This window comes from Indicator indicator, chromosome 1 (genome assembly GCF_027791375.1).
Source record: "Indicator indicator isolate 239-I01 chromosome 1, UM_Iind_1.1, whole genome shotgun sequence".
Classification (NCBI taxonomy): Eukaryota; Metazoa; Chordata; class Aves; order Piciformes; family Indicatoridae; genus Indicator; species Indicator indicator.
This window is the reverse complement of record NC_072010.1, coordinates 7314405-7334622: the sequence shown is the minus strand read 5'-3', so window position 1 is coordinate 7334622 and position 20218 is coordinate 7314405. Positions and strand designations below refer to the sequence as shown.

The window sequence follows — 20218 nt, the reverse complement described above, 5'->3', positions numbered from 1 at the left end:
CCAGAATATCTGTCCTGCTTTGGTTTGTGCATAGCTGCATAATGCAGTATCATTTACCTACTGATGTATTAAAACATTAAATGATTAAAACATGAAGGTCTTGTACACTAGAAATGTGCATGGGCAATGTTACTCTTCCACATTTACACACACAATAAAAACACAGAAAAGAATTCATGTCGAATGGCAGAAATCCCAGCTGGCTCTGAAAACTGATCTGCAGAGCCACAGTTGTATTCGTGGAAGATGGATATTTCAGTACCAAATTGTGTAAGTTATAATAACTGGTTCCTTGGGGTTGGGTGATGCTGTTTTGTTTTGGTTGGTTGGTTTTATTGTTTTCGTGGATTTTGGTGAGTCGTGTGTGTGTGTGTTTGAGAAGTAATCTTTGGAAAATAAAACAACAGTGGTGTGTCTGAAAGCACTTGCCTCTAACTTTATGCTTGAGCAAGTCTAAGGCCAAAGACCATCCAGAACACAGCATCAGTAAGTGTGTCAGCATCAGCTTCAAAGAAAATGTGAGGCCAGGGCTCTGATTTTTTTACTGCCTTCTTATTGAGTATCTAGATAAGAATTTTGGGGGGGTTTCTGCAAAATGTTATTTGCCTTTTTGAGTCTGTCTGCCTGACCAATCTCACAGAGATAAATTAGGTGGCAATAAATGACCTGTGACAAGTGACTTTTATACTCATGACTGCAAGATGGACAGTCTGAGAGAATCCAAATTTATCTGTGGAACAGGAAGTGAGAACAGAAAGGAAAAGGGAGAAAGATGTCCCTGAAACAGTATATTTCCTAAGTGAAAAGTTTTTTTATTGGGTTCCTGAAGGTAGCAAAGAGCTTGATACAAGTTTCTGCACTTAGCACAGGGAGCCCCCCAAGCACTATTGTGTTGTCAAAACCAAAAGCTCACATCAGCTAACACGTTAACTGTGACTCGCCTTGAAAGAGGCAGCTGTGCACTATCTTCTGGGACACTTGCCTTGTCACATGTTTCTGCCCTCAGCCCTGTACTGGTGCTAGAAACTGTGCTAGTGGGCACCAAGCTGGGCCATGAAATAGATCTTAAACACGTTTTGAGTGCTTTTGTGGTTTAACTTTTTGGCGTATCAGTTCTCTGAGCTCAGTACCCGATGGCACAAAGCAGCAAAATGAAGGAAGCAAAGCATAGGGCCAGGACCTTACTCCTCTTGCAGTCACTCTTAAGTGGAGCACAGCTGCATTTCTGTTCCCCAGAGCTGTCAAAATCATATATTTCACAAAAAGACCCAACAGAATGAAAAAAAAAATAAAGAAAAAATTAAAAAACAGACCTTAAACCTTACTCATACTTTCAATAAATATTTAATGTGCTCAGCTATCAGGTGAGTGATGACTGCAGCATAAAAACTTGGACAAACCAGCACACAAATAAATAGCAAACATTTCTGTGATTGTGAATGCAACAAATACCAGTTCAGTATGCAGGAAGTGCTTATCAGGATTTAAAAGAAAAAGAAATGTAAACAGTCTTAAAAGCCTCTGTTTAACTGTTTTCATACCTGAGTGCAGCTTAGCTGCTGTAGAATGTCAATAAATTGGGGGTCTATGGCACTATTCCTCCATTCTGCTCTGATTTGAAATGCATAATGGAAATAATTTCTCTGACGTTCTGTTTGACCAATTATATAGAGCAATTGCAGCTGCTGAAGTAACCTGCTTCTCCTTGTACAAATACTTAATCAGAAAAGTAAAACTCTGTATTAAAAGTACAATATATTTGAAACAAAACCAGATGTGATTTTGCTAAATTGGATCTCGTACTGCTTTCATAGCGGGCTCCTGTGACTTAAAAGAAAGCTTATACCAGAATTGGAATTTACAAAAAGGATTACTTTGTTTGCTTTTCTGATGCCCATTTCAGATATTGCAAAACCTGTATTTTGAATGCATGAAGTCTTTTTTTGATCCCTGTATTTCTAACTCTCCAAACAACTGGAGGTTTTGAAATTGGGTGACCACTGAGCCAATTCATCTGTCTAATTGCAATAATTTATTAAAAAAATACTTATACAAAAAGGTAAATGAATATATGTTATTTAATTTATAAACTCTACTTTAACAATCTATGGCTTATTTCAAAGCTAACACAATTCTTCAAAGCAAAGTAATTTAATCCGTAATTCTTTTTTGGCTTTCTTTTTACTATTCTTCATCCAAAAGCCACATGCAAACATGAGAAAGCAGAGCACTGAATTGGCAAACTCTGTAAATCCTGTCATTACTACAACTAGAAACTCCCTTTAAGTTTTGTTGTACAGTACTCTGACATTTTCACAGTTGCTTCAAATACCCCAGAACAGGAGAGAGAGCCATCTCTAAAACAGAAATCAATTTTCAAGTTGTGTGTCATGCCAAAAGAGCTGAAACAAATTCTATTTCAATCTTAGCCATCACTCTGCAAACAGACATAAATTGTCAGACATCATTAAGTGCTTTAAGAAGAATGTAACCAATAAGTCAAGGGAAGTTCTCCCTCTCTACTCGGCCCTCATGAGGTCACACCTGGAGTACTTTATCCAGTTCTGGGCTCCCCAGTTCAAGAGAGACAGGGAGACAGTACAGACAGAGAGTTTGGGTTGATCAGTTTGGAGAAGAGAAGGTTCCAAGGAGACCTTATTGTGACCTTCCAATATCTGAAGGGTGCCTACAAGAAAGCTGGTGAGGGACTTTTTAGGGTGTCGGGTAGTGATTGGACTAGGGGGAATGGATCCAAGCTAGAGGAGAGTACATTTAGATTAGACCTTGAAGAAGTTCTTCACCATATGAGGGTGGTGAGACACTGGAACAGGTTGCCCAAAGAGGTAGTGGAGGCCCCATCCCTGGAAGTTTTTAAGGCCAGGCTGGATGTGGCTCTGGGCAACCTGATCTAGTGGAAGGTGTCCTTGTCCGTGGCAGTGAGGTTGGAACTAGATGATTCTTGAGGTCCTTTCCAACCCCAACAATTCTGTGAGAGACATTGGAGAAAGTCCAGTCCAGGCTACAAAGATGATAAGGGGACTGAACAACCTCTCTTACATGGGAAAAAGTGAGAGATCTGGGGCTGTTTAGTCTAAAGATTGAGAAGATTGAGATTGTCAATACTTACAAATATCTAAAGGGCAGATGTCAAGAGGATGGGGCCAGAATCTCTTCAGTGGTGCCCAAAGCACAACAGGCAAAAACTAGAACACAGAATGTTCCATCTAAACATGAGGAGAAACTTTTTTTCTTGGAGGGTAGTGGAGCACTAGGACAGACTGCCCAGAGAGGCTGTGGAGTTTTCTTCTCTTGAGACTTTCAAAACTTGCCTGTACATGTTCTTGTGTAACGTGCTCTAGGTGAACCTGGTTTAAGCAGGGAAGTTGAACTAGATAACCCCCAGAGGTCCCTTCCAACCCCTACCAGTCTGTGACTTTGTGACCATCCTTCACTTATTTTGCTTTGATCAGTCCAAAACCATCTTGTAGATGGTTTCTTTGAATGTCTAACCTAAAAGTAGTGGAACGCTAATCAGAAAAGCACAATCATGATTATCAAGTCTTATTCCTATCATTTTAAGCAAGCCATAAGGTAATGCCTTGCCCATCACACCCCTTTATTCCAGAGACCATCCAGTCTTATCAATTCTTTTGACATGCCACAAGACAGTTCTAGCAACATCACAAGTCATGGTAAGAGACAGGAAGACTAAGATCCTCTTGGTGGTGATATGCCATCAGAATGATACAGGGCAGATCAAAGACTTTCTTATGTTGTAAGTTCCTGTGATGGTATGAAGCTTGTTAGGACCAGGTCACAAGCCCTGGTCCTCATGGGTGATTTCAACCACCCTGACATCTGCTGGAGGAACAACACAGCAAGGCACCAGCAATCCAGGACGTTCCTGGACTGCACAGATCACAACTTCCTCCTCCAAATGGTAGAGGAACCAACAAGAAAATGTGCTATGCTGGACCTTGTTCTCACCAACAGGGAAGGGCTGGTAAGCAATGTGAGGCTCAGAGACAGCTGTGGCTGCAGTGACCATGAAGCAGTTGAATTTAACATCCTCAGGGCAACCAGAAGGATGCATTCTAAGCTTACGACCCGAGACTTTAGGTGTGCAGACTTTGATCACTTCAGGGATCTGCTGGCCAAAGTGTCATGGGACAAAGCCCTAGAGGGAAGAGGGGCCCAGGACAGCTGGTCAGTATTCAAGGACCACCTCCTCTGTGTCCAGGAGCAATGTATACCAACAAAGAGAAAAGCAGGGAAGAATGCTAGGAGGCCTGTCTGGATAAGAAAGGAGCTGCTGGACACACTATCACTTAAAAGGAAGCTCTACAAGGAGTGGAGGAAAGGACAGCTGGAATGGGGGGTATATAAGGAAGCTGCCTGAGTAGCAAGGGACCTGGTTAGGAAATCCAAAGCACAGTTTGAATTGAATCTAGCCAGGGAGGTTAAAGGGAACACTAAGAATTTCTACAGGTATATTAATGGTAAAAAGAAGACTAGGGAAGGTGTGGGCCCCCTCAGAAAGGAAACAGGTGAAATGGTCACAAGTGACCTGGAAAAGGCTGAGGTTCTCAATGACTTCTTTATCTCAGTCTTCACTACAAGAGTCTCCAGCCACACTCCTGGAATAGTCATGGAAGCTAATGGCAGGGAGTGGGAGGAAGAACTGCCCATCATAAATGAAGATCAGATTTGTGATCACCTGAAGAAGCTGAAAGTGTTCAAGTCCATGGGACCCGACAGGATACACCCACGGGTACTGAGAGAACTGGCAGACGAGGTTGCTAAACACCTCTCTATATATTCCAAAAGTCCTGACAGTCTGGGGAATTCCACACAGACTGGAAAAGAGGAAATACTACTCCCATTTTCAAAAAGGGTAAGAAGGAAGAACCAGGGAACTACAGGCCAGTCAGTCTCACCTCTGTGCCCGGTAAGATCATGGACCAGATCCTCCTGGAGTCACTACTGAGACAGAAGAATAATGAAGAAGTGATTGGGTACAGTCAGCATGGGTTCACCAAGGGCAAACCCTGCCTGACAAACCTGGTGGCATTCTATGAACAGGTGACAACATTAATAGATGAGGGGAGAGCAACTGATGTCATTTACCTGGACCTGAGGAAAGCCTTCAATGCTGTCCCACACCACATCCTGGTCTCCAAGCTGGTGACACATGGGTTTGATGGGTGGACCATGAGATGGATAAAGAACTGGCTTGATGGCTGCACCCAAAGAGTGGCTGTCAATGGCTCCATGTCCCAGGGGAGGCCAGTGACAAGTGGAGTCCCTCAGGGATCAGTCCTGGGACCAGGCTTGTTCAACATCTTTGTTGGTGACATGGACAGTGGCATTGAGTGCACCCTCAGCAAGTTTGCTGATGACACCAAACTGTGTGGTGCAGCAGACACACTGGAGGGAAGGGATGCCATCCAGAGGGACCTTGACAGGCTGGAGAGGTGGGCACAAGCCAACTTCAAGAGGTTCAACAAGACCAAGTTCAGGGTCCTGCATCTGGGTCGGGGCAATCCCAAGCACAAATCCAGGCTTGGCAGTGACTGGCTGGAAAGCAGCCCTGAGGTGAGGGACTTGGGGGTGCTGGTGGACGAGAAGCTCAACAGGAGCTGTCAATGTGCACTTGCAGCCCAGAAAGCCAACCAGATCCTGGGCTGCATCAGGAGAAGTGTGGCTAGCAGGTCAAGGGAGGTGATTCTCCCCCTCTGCTCAGCTCTGGTGAGACCCCACCTGGTGTACTGCATCCAGTTCTGAAGCCCCTATTACAAGAGGGATATGGACATGCTGGAAGGTGTCCAAAGAAGGGCCATGAGGATGATCAGAGGGCTGGAGCACCTCTCCTATGAGGACAGACTGAAAGAGTTGGGGCTGTTCAGTCTGGAGAAGAGAAGGCTCCGAGGTGACCTTATTGTGGCTTTCCAGGATCTGAAGGGTGCCTACAAGAAAGCTGGTGAGGAATTTTTTAGGCTATCAGGTAGTGATAGGACTAGGGGGGATGGAATAAAGCTGGAAGCGGGGAGATTCAGACTGGATGTGAGGAAGAAGTTCTTCGCCATGAGAGTGGTGAGAGCCTGGAATGGGTTGTCCAGGGAGGTGGTTGAGGCTCCATCCCTGGAGGTGTTTAAGGCCAGGCTGGATGAGGCTCTGGCCAGCCTGCTCTAGTGTGAGGTGTCCCTGCCCATGGCAGGGGAGTTGGAATGAGATGATCCTTGTGGTCCCTTCCAACCCTGACTGATTATGATTCTATGATTCTAAAACGTCTGTGTATTCCTAGGAGTGGATTACATAGAAAACAATAGAAAAAGCGGAGGGAAAACCAAACCAATAACATAAAATGTGAATCCCTTCGGGTTTTGCCAGTCTGGTCCTAGAAAAATGCCTATCTGTTCTCAAATATAATGAACAGTTTATTCATGCGTGAATACATATGCCAAGTATTAGAGAAATTTATCAATAGTGGTAGGACTATTAGAGCACTTGTGTAGCTCTGGCCAATTAACAATGCTATAAACAATCCCCTTCCAAATTCTACAATTCCCTTCCCATGCCCCCTTTCATCTCCCCTGAAAATCCCAGAAGTGAAATTATATGTTAAGGGGAGAAAATGTTCTTGGCTTCTTGAGGCATCTCGGAGGAGAAACTCTGAAACATGGGACTAATTAAATGCAAATCTAAATATGGTGCAACAAATTACGTAAATTAAGCATTAACAGGTTTATAACTGAACAATCATCAGGAGCCAAAATGGGTGTAGATAAACTATAAATCATTACAATCATTGGTTAGTACAGTACATAGCACATATTTATCCTTTTCATTACTTTGACAAAAATATACAGAACATCTTGCACGCAAATACTTTGATGATCTGTGTAACCAGGCTTATTTCTTAACTATTTTTTGCCACTTAAAATTATGTAATATCAAAAAATATTTACACCGATGAAAGACTTAATACATTAATAGAAGAAGACAGAATATTACACAACAAAAGAAAATATCCATTTTTCTTTTACTCCCAATGCCATTTGCAAAGCAATGCTACATTATCAATCCAGGCAGTGGTGGCTGAATGATGACCTGAGACATGGTGGAAAATCTGGAATGAATAGCACATTGAATGGTATGGGTTAGAAGGAACCTTAAAGATCATCTTGTTCCAAACCCTGCACTACAGGCAGGGGAACCTTACACTAGACCAGGTTGCTCAGGGCCTCAAGGTTCCCACATATAAGAAGCACAGTGCCTCATATGACTGGCAATGGGGTTTCCTTTCTCCTTTTCCTTTCTTTTCTTTTTTTTTTTTACCACTGTTTAATTGTATGTTATGAAGAATGCGCATCTTTCAAATCAGAATTACGTGGAAAAGCCATTGAGGTAAGCAAACCATGTTTCTGAGCAAATCACAGAATGGTAGGGGCTGGAACAGACATCTGGGGATCTTTGAGTTCAACTTCCTTGCTCATCATGTAGGTTTGCCTGGAGCAGTTTGCATAGAATCATATCTCAGTGGGCTTTAAAAGTCTCCAGAGAAGACGACTCCACAATCTCTTTGGGTAGACAGTAGTTCTAGTGCTCTGTCACCCTCAACAGTAAAGTTTCTCCTTATGTTTACATAGAACTTTCTGTGTTCTACTTTGTATCAGCTGCCCCTTGGGTACCACTGAAAAGAGACTGATCCCATCCTCTTGACATCTGCCCTTTAGATATTCATAAGCATTGACAAGATCCCTTCTCAACCCTCTCCAGGCTAAACAGCCCCAGGTCTCAGCCTCTCTTTGTAAGAGAGATGGTTCAGCCTCCTCATCATCTTTTTAGCCCTTCATTGGACTCTCTCCAGTACTTTCCTACCTCTCTTGAACTGGAAAGCCCCAAACTGGACACAATATTCCAGGTGCAGCCTCATGAGAGCAGCATAGAGGGGGAAGGGAACTTCCCTCAGCCTGCTGGCTACACTCTTCTTGATGGACCCCAAGTTACCATTAGCCTTCTTGGCCACAAAGGCATATTGCTGGCTCATGGTGAAACTGTCCACCAGCACTGCCAGGTCCTTCTCTGCAGAGCTACTTTCCAGCAGGTCACCCCTAACCTGTACTGGTGCACAGGGTTATTGGACTCCAGTTGTAGGACCTGACACTTGCCCTTGCTGAACTTCATTATGTTGCCTCTGCCCAACTCTCTAGCCTGTCTGAGTCTCTTTGAATGGCAGCACAGCTTTCTGGTGTGTCATAGTCAGGACTGCATCACCAACAAATCTGCTGAGTGAGCACTCTATCCTTTTATCCAGGCCACTGATGAATATGTTGAACAAGACTGGACCAAATGCTGACCCTTAGGGAACACCTCCAATTAGACTGCATCACTGGTCACAACTGTCTGAACTCTCTCATTCCACCTCACTGTCCACTCATCTAACCCAAGCTTCCTAAGCTTACCTATTGCAATGTTGTGGAAGACAGTCTTGTCAACGTGGACAACATTCACTGTTCTCCCCTCATCTACTGAGCTAATTACACCATCATAGAAGGCTGTAACTTTGGTCAAGTATGAGTTTCCCTTTATGAATCCATGCTAAACACTCCTGATAACATTCTTCTCCTTCACTTATACTCCACTTATTTTATGCAACATTTCATGTTACTTCTGACTAGGAACATTCCCCACATTGCTAATGAGACTGCTGATCTCAATGGAGGAGACTCAAGGCTAATCTTTGACCTTCTTTTTATGCCAAACATAACCTAAACACTATGAATTCAATATTAAAAATGCTTTCCTTTATTTGAAAGAATAAATAGGTTAAATATGAATGTGAAGCATTATGTTTTCTAAAGCTGCTGTCCTGGTAGCAGCAGATATGAATATCACCCAGAACACTGTAGATTTCTCCACATTCTCCAAGAATTGTTAGAACAGTATTATTCATCTTGCAAAAGAATATTCTAACAGCTTTTGTATTTCCACTTTCAAACATTGTCAGCAATCTGTGCAACTGTCACTTAAAAGATGAATAAATGACTTGACTTGTATAAATGCAGCATAATAATCCTTCTATGGCAAGATGATGAACTAAGATGCATCTGCCTGAAACTTAAGAGATTTTGCCTAAATCCACTGCTAAGAGCATACCAGCCTGAAAATGGGGCATGAACCTTTCTCTGCATTAAAAATTGATCATCTCCTCTCCATTTTATCCTTCTTAACAGTCTCAGAGTTACATCAGTCTAACTCTTGACTTATATCTACCTCTCAATAGCCTTGATATATATATATATAAAAAGTCCAATTAAATAATATTATTTGATTTTCCCTTAATTGCTGTTTTGCTGGCACCTGAACACACTAAATTAGAGTAAAAAGATCTCCTTTAGCTAATTAACATACCTTCATTGTTCATAGTGATTCAGAGGAATGGCCAGTTACATGTTGGAATCTGTTAACCTGAAAGGAGTTACCTAAGCTTTCAAAAACACAGCTGACGACAAATCATTTCTTTATCTTGTCAGGAGAGCAATACACCTCTTACAATACACTTTCTGCTTTGGTACTGTAACAGAATGCCTTGAATTTAGCTCTCACTTCATCTCACCATGCAAAGAACTCTCAAGTGATATATTGAAATTTCTGCACCAGCACCAAAGGCCTTCCAAGACAAAAGACCCTTCTCAGCTGATACCTCAGAATCTGGCTACCCATTGTCTTTAAGTCACCCAATTTCTATAAATTGGATTTAGCTCACAAGTCTCTCTACCAGGTAGCAAAACAGCTAAGTGATGCTATTTTGTTTAACAGAGACTGACTGCATAAAAACCCCATTTTTTCCCCCGTGCTATTTCTAGGAAAAAATCCAACCAATCAAAAAAGTCAAAGCTAACATTGACAGAAACTATTTAAAAATATGTGAAAATTTACACTTCTGTGTAAGTTTTCAAAGTCAAGCACATGGATGGATTTTTGCAGATGACACATCCAGGATACTATCTGATAAGCTTTTCCTTGAAAACATTTCAAAATAGAAGGCCCTAAAAATTAACAGCAAATAAGAGTTAGCTGAATTGGAGTCCACTGGGAAACAGCCAAAGATGGGAATGTGCTTCTATCTCTTCCTTTCCCTTTAGCAGAACAATGATGACCTCTACAAACTACAAATCAGGCAGTTAACCACATATTGGGAAGGTGGTCAGAGGATGTCCTCTTTCATATAGTTTGCACAGACTAAAATTCATACCTTGGACTTCTTAAAACAAGCACAGCAGCTCAATCTCTGCAATTTCCTCGTGAGCCTATAATCAGAGTAACACAGACTCCCTTCTGCACAAAGAATAGCTGGTCATTGCACGCTTCCAGCTACATGTGTTACCATACATTTCTAATCTGATTAATCAGTAGATGATATGTGCCAGCAGTCTATACATGCCAACAGGGAAAGCACACCCAATGTTACAAACTACATCCAATGTTGGAATGTTTCATGGAAAACATCAAATCACCTCCTTGCATCTGCACTCCCTCTATCCAAAATTTTGCTCAGATATCCCACAGCATAAAACTGACCTTAGGTATGAAATCACTGAGTGAATCACACAAATTAATGTGACTCCATGACCGAACAATGATAGAGATAGCCAGTGCCCTGCAGGAAACATGGACATACAAAACTTGCCTATTAACTTACTTTTCTTCTCTTTTTTCTTTCTGTCCTTTTTTTTTTTTTTTTTTTTTTTTGAACAAAGAAAACAAAACTGTAGAGAAGTGTGTCAAAAAAAACCAAACAAGTTTTGGAATCAAATTTCAAATAATTTTCAAAATTAAAGGGTTTTTGTTTGGTTGGGTTTTGTAATTCTAAATAATCCCTTTTTGGGACATATAGAGAGCATTTTTCTATACAGAACTCAGCATGAAACCACAAGCTAACATAAACATGCAAGCTAACAAAGCAGAATTTCTAAGACTGTTAAAATATTAATAATACCAGAGTGTCATCCTTTGCTCTGACATACTAAAGAAGGAAGAACTGGTAAAGAAAACACAGCCATGTCCTCAGTTATAAAAATCAGCATTCATGTCAGTCAGGATGACAAAGTGTCCATTAGTAAGAGCTGTCTAGTACACACTCTAGGAATTAAGGGCCTTTGCATTAAATTACTTTAGTACTAATCAAGAAGCAATTTTTCAAGGTGTTATGTCTTTCCTATGCTTGAACAATGTAGTGTCTCCCAAAAATGTCAAGCAGAAGAAAAATATCTTCAAAACTTTACAGAGAAAAGCCTTTCCACCTTTGAAGCTGTCACTAGCTAATTTATCATCATATCTATACATAAGATGAAAATTTCAAATCAATTTTCCTTTTTCTTCAGGCCAGTAAATAGAACTGTTTCACTACTGCTCTTTATTTTGGCAAGAAAAACGAGTTTTCCAAATCAACATAGTCCTCAAGAAATGTCACTGCCTTCAACTTGTACCCCTGTGCCCCTAAAGTAAGGGCAATTAAAGGGCCAGCTCTGTAATATTCTTTTCTATATTGCATATATGCAGTATAATTTTTAAATTATTTTCTAAGGGTATATACATAGAATATACACATACACACACACTTCCTTCCCATAGCTTGCACAACGCTTACTTTGCACATGGAGAAAAAAAATATTGGAAACAAACTATGATATCAAAAACCACCAAGTATTTGACAAAGTAAGTGCATCTGTCCACCCCTAGGCACAGAACATCACAGTTCAGTTGATCCATTATAGGCAGAACTGAAGAAAGATTTTTCTACACAGAATAAGGTCATAGGCATTAAGAATGTATAGTAAAGAAAGTCTATAGTGCAGAGCTCAAAATGAAGTATAAGTACATACACTTGAACAGTTTCACATTACCTAAAGGCAAGTGAATATGATTACAAAGACAGCGAAAATACTGAAGTAACCTGACAATGAATCTATAAACTTACATACTGAAGTAGTCTTAGAAGTAGCCTTTAATTACTGTTTTTTACCATTATTTTTAAATTACACTTTGATTTGCTTTTTATAAATTATATAGCTTTGAAAACCAAGAAATTCTTGGCTCTTCAGAGCCTAACAAAATATTTAGAGCTTTTTATCATTAAAAGTCGGGGAGAGGAAGTGTAGTTATGTATTGCTTTAAAACTGGATTTATTCTGGCATCATTATTTGTATAGTCTTTGAATATAGGCTATACTGAAAATATATAACATATAATCACATGCAACATGTTAATCATTCCAAAATATATCAGAAAGCTCTTTTTCCACTCAATGATAGATTTCAGGCAAAGAATGAAGCTTTTTATAAACAGCAATCACTTTCAGTCAAGAGCATCAGTTTGTAGACCATAAGACAAGATAAAGCACACATACACTATCTGACAATCTTTTGCCTTATTGCTTTTCTGTTCAGTGGAAGTATATTAAAAACATTTCCATCAAAGAATTGATTTAATCTCTAGAGAGAGTGCACATGTTCAGTGTGGGCTAAGGCTAGTTAAACTAGTGTATACTATTTCAGTAAGTAAACATTTACCTCAGAAAGCTATTTCAACCTTAAATTATGCTTTGTTAGAGTAAAATCATGACAAAATGACTTGATGTTGACATAATACAAAGCTGTTGAATGAGCTTAAAGTTTTCTAAAAGAAAAATGAAAGCATGCATCAGTGCAGGAAATGTTAATGCTTCTAATAGTAACCATCATATGAGTATCACTATGTTTTCTATTTCACAGTGCCGTGTTGTATGGTGTGTAATTATTCACAGTCTAATTGCTTTCATGTATCTTTACACATTCTAGAGCCTGGTTGGTTTGTATTTTAAATAAAACTGCCTCCCCATTAAATAAAAACATGTAGCCCTATGAAAACTAAAGGTCTATTTCATACTTATTAAATATTTCAATTATATTTAAAATTCAGAGAAAAAAAAGGTCACACTTTCTCCTATTAATAAAACTAAACCACTTCCCCCCCCCCTCCCATGTTCTCTGTTTAAAATATCCTCATTAACTTCATGCAATATATGAAAACAAACTGTTTACAGAAGCAGGCAAAATCCATCACACAGAAGGGATAAACATCCTTTCTTTACACAACAGGATAGAATGTGTAAAGTCTGTAGAACCTGAAGGCAAACCCCAAAACGTTTTAACAAGAAAACCCTTCCAAGAGGACTCCACAATTTCCACAGGCCACAGAAAAATCAATATTCAAACAACAGGCTTTAACAATCCACAGCTCACCCTTGCATATAATTTTTCCAGAAGGCACCAATAAACAAATCAAAAGACAGCACAAAAAGTTGCCAACACCACCAAACCTCACTTTCTTTCTCTGGAGCATCTTCTAAGTCGCTTGGAGAGTGAAGAATTGGCTCACCTGCACCGGGGGAGCCCAGCCATGGGCACAGGCGCACTGTGACCACCACTCCCCCGGGCTGCCCTGTGGCTTGGCTGAAGATTTATGCGGGCTCTTCCGCAGAGTGTCCCGCAAACGGGCACACTTGTTCCTGCTCTGGCTGGCACCCCCAGGTCCCCAGGAGGGAAGCGCCTGAGAGCTATACTGGAGCCCCGGAGGATGCTGGTGCCAATGACAGGCGCAGTGGGCATCCCTCGCTACGGGAGGCACATTCCTGCCGGCGTCCGGCCCCTCGGACCCCCTGCCGCAGCTGTGCTGCTTGGGAAGGTGTGCGTGCATGGCGCATCCAGGGCTTCCTTTGGCTAGTTTGCATCAAAGTGCTGCTTCTCGCAAACCCGAGGTCCTTCGCCGAGGCCTCTCCAGCCCCTTTGGCAGCAGCTAGCGGCAGGGCATGGCGGGAGCGGGGCTCAGCATGAGCTGCTGGCCAGCAGCTCTGTGTCAATACCGGGCTCCACTCGCGCAGCGACTTGACAGCATCCCCGTTGCAGGCAGAAGCAATCAATGCTCTGCGTGGCTGGGACGCACGCCTGCATCCCTTTCTGGATGACAAACCACAGGAGAAAAAACAAACAAACAAACCAACCCAACAAACAAACAAACAAAAAACCCTTGCAAATTTTCAAGAAGATTGTCTTTTTCTAGCTGACCCTGACACAACTTGCAGGCACTCTGCTGAAGCAGATTTATATGTACAAGCTTTACAGGCAAAGTGCTTTCTTGTGGAAATAGAATCTAGACAAACTACTGAAAAAGATACCCTCTTGCCAACGACCAAAACAGACGCAGGAGTGATTTTTTTCTCTGCATGCCTGAAAAAAAACATGTCAACAAAATTGCATCAGAGGATGCAAATGACAAATTCAGGAAGAATGTCATCTACCCTAAATGCTAAACCATAGCACAAACTTTAGTATGTCTTGATGTACAGAAATATAATAGAAAGAGAGAGAGAGGCTGAATTTAAAAATAAAGCCACCTAGGGAAGATCTATGCAACAAATTGACAATTCTCCAGTAGCTTACATATATATAAATGTGAATATATGCATTTGTGCATAAGACCTTCAAGATTATGACTGATATATCATTTTCTTTTCTTTTTATTCACACTTCACAAATTCTTTGGTTCTTGCAAATTCTGTATAGAGTTTTCTGTAAATCTTCTCTTTGGTTTTGAATACTAATATAATCTCCTTTCCTTAAATTTCTCTGAAATCTTTACTTGCCAGTATTTTGTTTCTTTCTTCTCATAGAAGTTACAGGAGTGTAAAGTGTATAAAATCTGTTTCAAGCTTCTGGAGAGCTTCAGAGATATGCTCCAGTCTCAGACAACTCACTCTGCAGCTCCTTAAGACTCAGTGGATCTCAGACCCCTATTTATCTATATTTTTTGAGATATTTTCTTTTAAACTGAGCATGTCTTAAATACTTTAAACTACAGAAAATAACCAATTTATTTTTAAACAAAATATAGTTCTCTGCAGCAGAATCCTTTTATGTCTGTGGGTGTTCAGCGAGGATTTAAGTACGCAAAAGTTACACATAATTAAGAAGTGATATACATAGCTTTACCATTTCAAAGGCTGAACCAAATTTTCTTTTAAAGATTTCAAAGACAAAGACAACTATAACTATCTGCACACGTACATTCAAGTGAAATAAATGAGTCTTTAGAAATGCTTTGGTGCAATGACTGGATTCAATTATTTAATTCCTCCTAAATTACTAACCTAAAATCCCTCAAAGCTTAGACATTGCTAAAATCCATAACACTGGCAGTAATTCTTAATGAGAAATTACAACAATGCTTTATCAGTGGGGAATATATTTTGACAACATTGTAATTCAAATTGAAACATGAAACTAACAACAGGTTTAACCACATGTTCATTCAAGGTGCCTGTCCCAAACTACACCACAATTATCTTACAATGCAAGGTTTATTCAGAACTTTGATGAAAAACTGAAATCATACACCTGTGCCCAACTGCAAGAACTCTCATAGCTTTGCGTAGAGTTTGGGTCACTTCATGTTTGAAAAAACAAATATTGACACACTTCTGAACTGCAGATGGGGAAGCCAACATTTAAAAGCCCAAGCTAAGGTAATCTACAAGGTAACCATTGCTACATATAAAGACACATAAGACTGAGTGACATTTTTGCAATTTTACTCAAGCATAAGAAGTGAAGGTGTGGGAGCTGTCCACAAAGCTGCTTTCCCCTAGTGCTCGAGGGTAACTCAACCTTGAGCACCTAAAAACTTGTCTACCAGAAGATAATCCAAATCATTACTACGTCATTTCCAATTGAGGTTTTAAATCATATGTATATGGTATATATAAATAAATTATTATTTTGTATATTTAAAGGCAAAACAGTAACAAGGCCAAATTCACACTTCATCATTGTACACCTGTATTAGCAGTGTCCATCAGCTTAAAACCATCAACTTTTTTTGTCATATAGCAAGCTATGCAGTTCATTCCAGAATATACTGATCTCAAATGCCAGTCAGAATCTAAAAAATACCCCAAGTTTAAGTATGTCTTTCAAAGCTATTTGGAGAAGTCCTGTTAATTACAGGGGAAAAAAAAAAAAAAAGTTCACACCTAAGTTTATAAAGGACTACTTAAAAGAAAAAAAAAAAAGATATATCAGCGCAAGCAATAACTGCATCATGGTTGGGTAATGGAAACAATCTACACATTATGTGACCAGACAAAACTACACTGATAATATTGGGTAAAACCATCTAGACCAGAGCACTAACAGGTCTATCAGATATCCCCATAGGTCTATATTTTATAGCAGTATGTGACCTTTTAGCAACCTTATTATATCCTCACCAGAACAAGGTAGAACTGCAAAGGCATCCTCTTGACTGTACCATTTATTCATATGCTGTTAGAACACTATATTTGAGGTGGACTCTTATCAGAATGTGGAAAAGGTTTATTTCCAAAAGAATCTGAACTTACTCTGAACGTAACCAACACTTCCAGGCTATTTCATACTTGGATTGTCCATAATAAAAAAATTCTGTTAATAAATTATTTAGCTGTCCACGTTTTTTTATTTAAACTTATCACTGCCTATGTGAGTCACAAATCTGTGAATACAAGATGTGTATGTGCAACTAATTACCAGACAACATGGTAAGATGGATTGAAAAGATAACACAATTTCATCAGCTGTAACTGAACTATTGTTTTAGACAGGATAGCACACACTTCTGGATGAACTTGGATTAACACATGGCTCAAGTCCACATGCCCAACTATCATCCTAATTTGATAACAACTGGTGCACAAAGCAAAAAAAATATTGTACAGTACACTGTGTGAACTGTGTTTGACCCAATAACGTTGTGGAAAAATATCACCAATTTTCTTTTTAAAATATTAAGTAAGCATGACAAAATGGAGCAAGTAGATTTAGCTGATATTCTACCAGCACAAATAACTGTAACTGGATTACAGTAATGTTGGACATACACCAAAAATAAACACTAAGAAGAGTTTGCTTCAGGCAAAAATGTGCATATGCGAAACAAAAAGTGCATATGGGAAACCAAAATTACTAATAGACTTCTGAAAGGGAAGCTACAAGCATGGGTGAAGATGATTTGGATGTAGTAACAGATTTTCCCTTCCAATCAAGGATGTAATGTTATGCAACCCTAAAAAAAAATAGACAATAAAAGAAGAGTAATAAACACGGAGGGGACCAGCTTATTTAGTGGTTCTAAAATGCCTACAAATATTTTTCTAGAAAAGAAACAAATAAGAACAATTATTAACACGATAGCAAGGTTACTGAAATAAATCAGATGCAATTTCTCTGTTGGGTGAAAAGCAATTATGCCTCTGTGGAAATAATATTCTTAGTGGTGACATACAGTAGAAGGAATGGTTGTGATTAGCCCAGGAACCAGCTGATCTGGCATAACTCATTGCTATCACAGGGTACCTAGGAAATCTTGGTCAAATCCTATATGCAAAAAGAGAAAAACTTGTTTTGTTTAAAGAAACAAGAACATAAGGTGTGGGTAAGGAGTGAAATGAAATAAAAAAAGCTCAGGTTCTATTTCAGGCCTGCCTACTCGTCCTTTCTTACAGGTGTGCAAGACAGAGTCACACACGATCACAAAACCAAAAGTAAAACAGTAAGAGAGAAAAAAATCAAGGAATAAAAGGTGGTTATTTGAAAATTTTACCAGTAAGGGAATTTCACTGGAAGTCTGAAATGGTCTTTAAGAGTAAAATTTTGTTTGTTTAAAAGGTGTACAATCCTCATATCCTTTAAGCAATGGGATGAATTTTAAGTTTTGAAGTTTCATACAAAAAATATTAGCACAGTACTGAGAGAGTTTCCTGCAAAACATATCTGCCTGTATGTAGAAGGGCTTGTTCTTCTGATTATTATAGTAGAAAAGCTTAAGTAGTTACAGTTGTAAACATTCCCATTCTCAGTGATAGCTTCATATCCTAAGGTTAAGATAAAGGACAATAATTTAGAAATCAAGATACAATGAAGAAGAAAAATGACAAGGATTTGGAAGGGAACTGCATCAACAGAAGAAAAGAACCCTCACCTGGGAATATGAAGTCAAAGTCAATCATGTCAAAACTGGTGGAGAACAGAGCAGCAGGTTTACCAATTTCACATCCAAGTGGATCAAAGAATCACAAAATTACAGTGGAAAGTTTGAAATACAAGAGCATCTCCATGCTAACAGAGCAGTATCCCTTACAGGTTGTTATTTTCGGATGGAGGTGTGTAATAGTTTGTGAAGTTCTCTTCTGGGGAATTCTGTGCACTTTATTTTAGTGCTTTAATTCCACTTAAACTAGATTTATTTTGCCTAATGGCTTAATACAACTTAGATGGAACTGCAAAAACATCTGTTTAGAAAAAGATGTATTAAAAACAGAGGGTAAAAAGGACAGCAAAACTTGCTTGCAATCATTTTCACTGTATGGGAAATACTTACTGATGGCTCTTTTCCATACGCTGTTGAAGACAAAGAGGACCAGATTCAAGACTTCCCCAAAATACTTAAATATAACCTTGAACTGCCACCCACTATCATGAGTGGAAGTCCTTTACCAGGTAATTTGTGAAGAGCACGGTGAGTCTAAGGACTTTAGTCTCTTTAATACCCAGTAAATTTGGAGTCTAATATTAGAATCATAGACTGATCTGGGTTGGAAGTGACCTCCAAAAGTCATCTAGTCCAACCCCCACCTGCAATAAGCAGGGGCATCCTCAACTAGATCAGATTGCCCAGAGCCCTATCAAGCCTCACCTTGAACATCTCCACAGATGGGGCCTCAACTACCTCCTTGGGCAACCTGTTCCAGTATCCTCACGCTAAACTGTTCCTAACATTCAATTTAAATATGTGCTTCTCTAGTTTGAAGCTATTGCCCATCATCCTATCACCACAGGCCTTTGCAAACAGTCTTCATCCTTCTTGTAGGCCCCCTTCAGTTACTGGAAGGCTGCCATTAGGTTTCTCTGGAGCCTTCTCTTTTCTCAGGCTGAACAACTCCAGCTCCCTCAGCCTGTCTCTGTAGCAGAGGTGCTCCTACTCCTAATCAATTTCTTGACCCTCCTCTGGACCTGCTCCATCAGGTCCATGTCCTTCCTGTATTGAGGGCTCCAGAGCTGGATGCAGTGCTCCAGGTGAGGTCTCACCAGAGCAGAGTAAAGCAGTAGAATTGCCCCTCTCAATCTGCTGGCCACACTTCTTTTGATGCAACCTAGGATGCAATATGCCTATTGGACTGCAAGTGCGCACTTGTCTGCTCATGTCCAGCACACAGGCAAATTTGAGACAGCTTTTTTAAGACCTGACTCTGCAAGCCTGGGTTTTTAGGAGTTGTGTTTCAGAATTGCAGTATCAGCCTAACACTATATAATAAGAAAAAGATATAAAGAAATGTTCATGGCCAATAGTTACTTAAAGTATTCGTCTCTCAGTCAAGTTAGGAATAAAATAACATGCTACTCATTACAGATGATATTTTATTTTAAAAGAAATTCAACTATGCTAGGTCTCTGTTCATTTAGTAACCTAAGCAGAGCAAGTATACCATAAATACCCAGGAGATATCCATAGGATAGATTAATCAGGAGTTTTATTACAGTCATACTACATAAAGAAATATGCACTGCAAGCATTGCATAAATAAAGAGGACAATATAACCAAGCCAAGGCTTTTGCAAGAGCGTGTTTTTTATTCCCATCCATGTAGCAAATAAAGGCCTATTAGAGTGGGGAAACACTGGAACAGGTTGCCCAGAGATGTGGTGGAGGCTTCATCCCTGGAGACATGCAAGGTCAAACTTGATGGGGCCTTCAGCAACCTGATTCAGTTGGTCCATGTGCTGTGTATTTATATGACAAGGATGGCACACTATGACAAGGAGATATAGAATACATATAATATATACTACATAAAAGAATCTAAAGTAACCTTCAAAAGAAATTAATCAGAAACTACATTTTTTCTAGACAATCAAAAGCTGGAGAGTTATTTGTATGCTTAGTGGTGACTATTTGGACTCTTAAGAATCACATATCCTTCAAAAAGCTATGGTTTTGGATAGATAAACTGATAGATATAGCATTTACTTAAAAGGTGCCAGTAAAGCAATCTGTGTATTACTGATCTCAATATATGCAAATATATAAATTTCAATTTTATTTTTCATCTTTTATGAAGACTGAGTCAACTACTTCACACCCA

General features: G+C 39.7%; 1 protein-coding gene across 6 annotated transcripts in view; it reads right to left on the bottom strand.

Moving 5' to 3' along the window:
* The window catches only part of DLG2 (discs large MAGUK scaffold protein 2), a 701362-nt gene that overhangs the window by 460217 nt on the left and 220927 nt on the right, over positions 1-20218 (bottom strand). For 4 of the 6 annotated variants that reach the window (XM_054382887.1, XM_054382897.1, XM_054382915.1 and 1 more), the window contains exon 1: positions 13423-13740. The exons of the other annotated variants lie outside the window; for them this stretch is intronic. In XM_054382887.1, coding sequence (XP_054238862.1) covers positions 13423-13740 — 318 coding nt within the window. Of the gene's footprint in view, positions 1-13422; positions 13741-20218 lie in introns of those variants that run through there. 6 annotated transcript variants of the gene reach the window in all.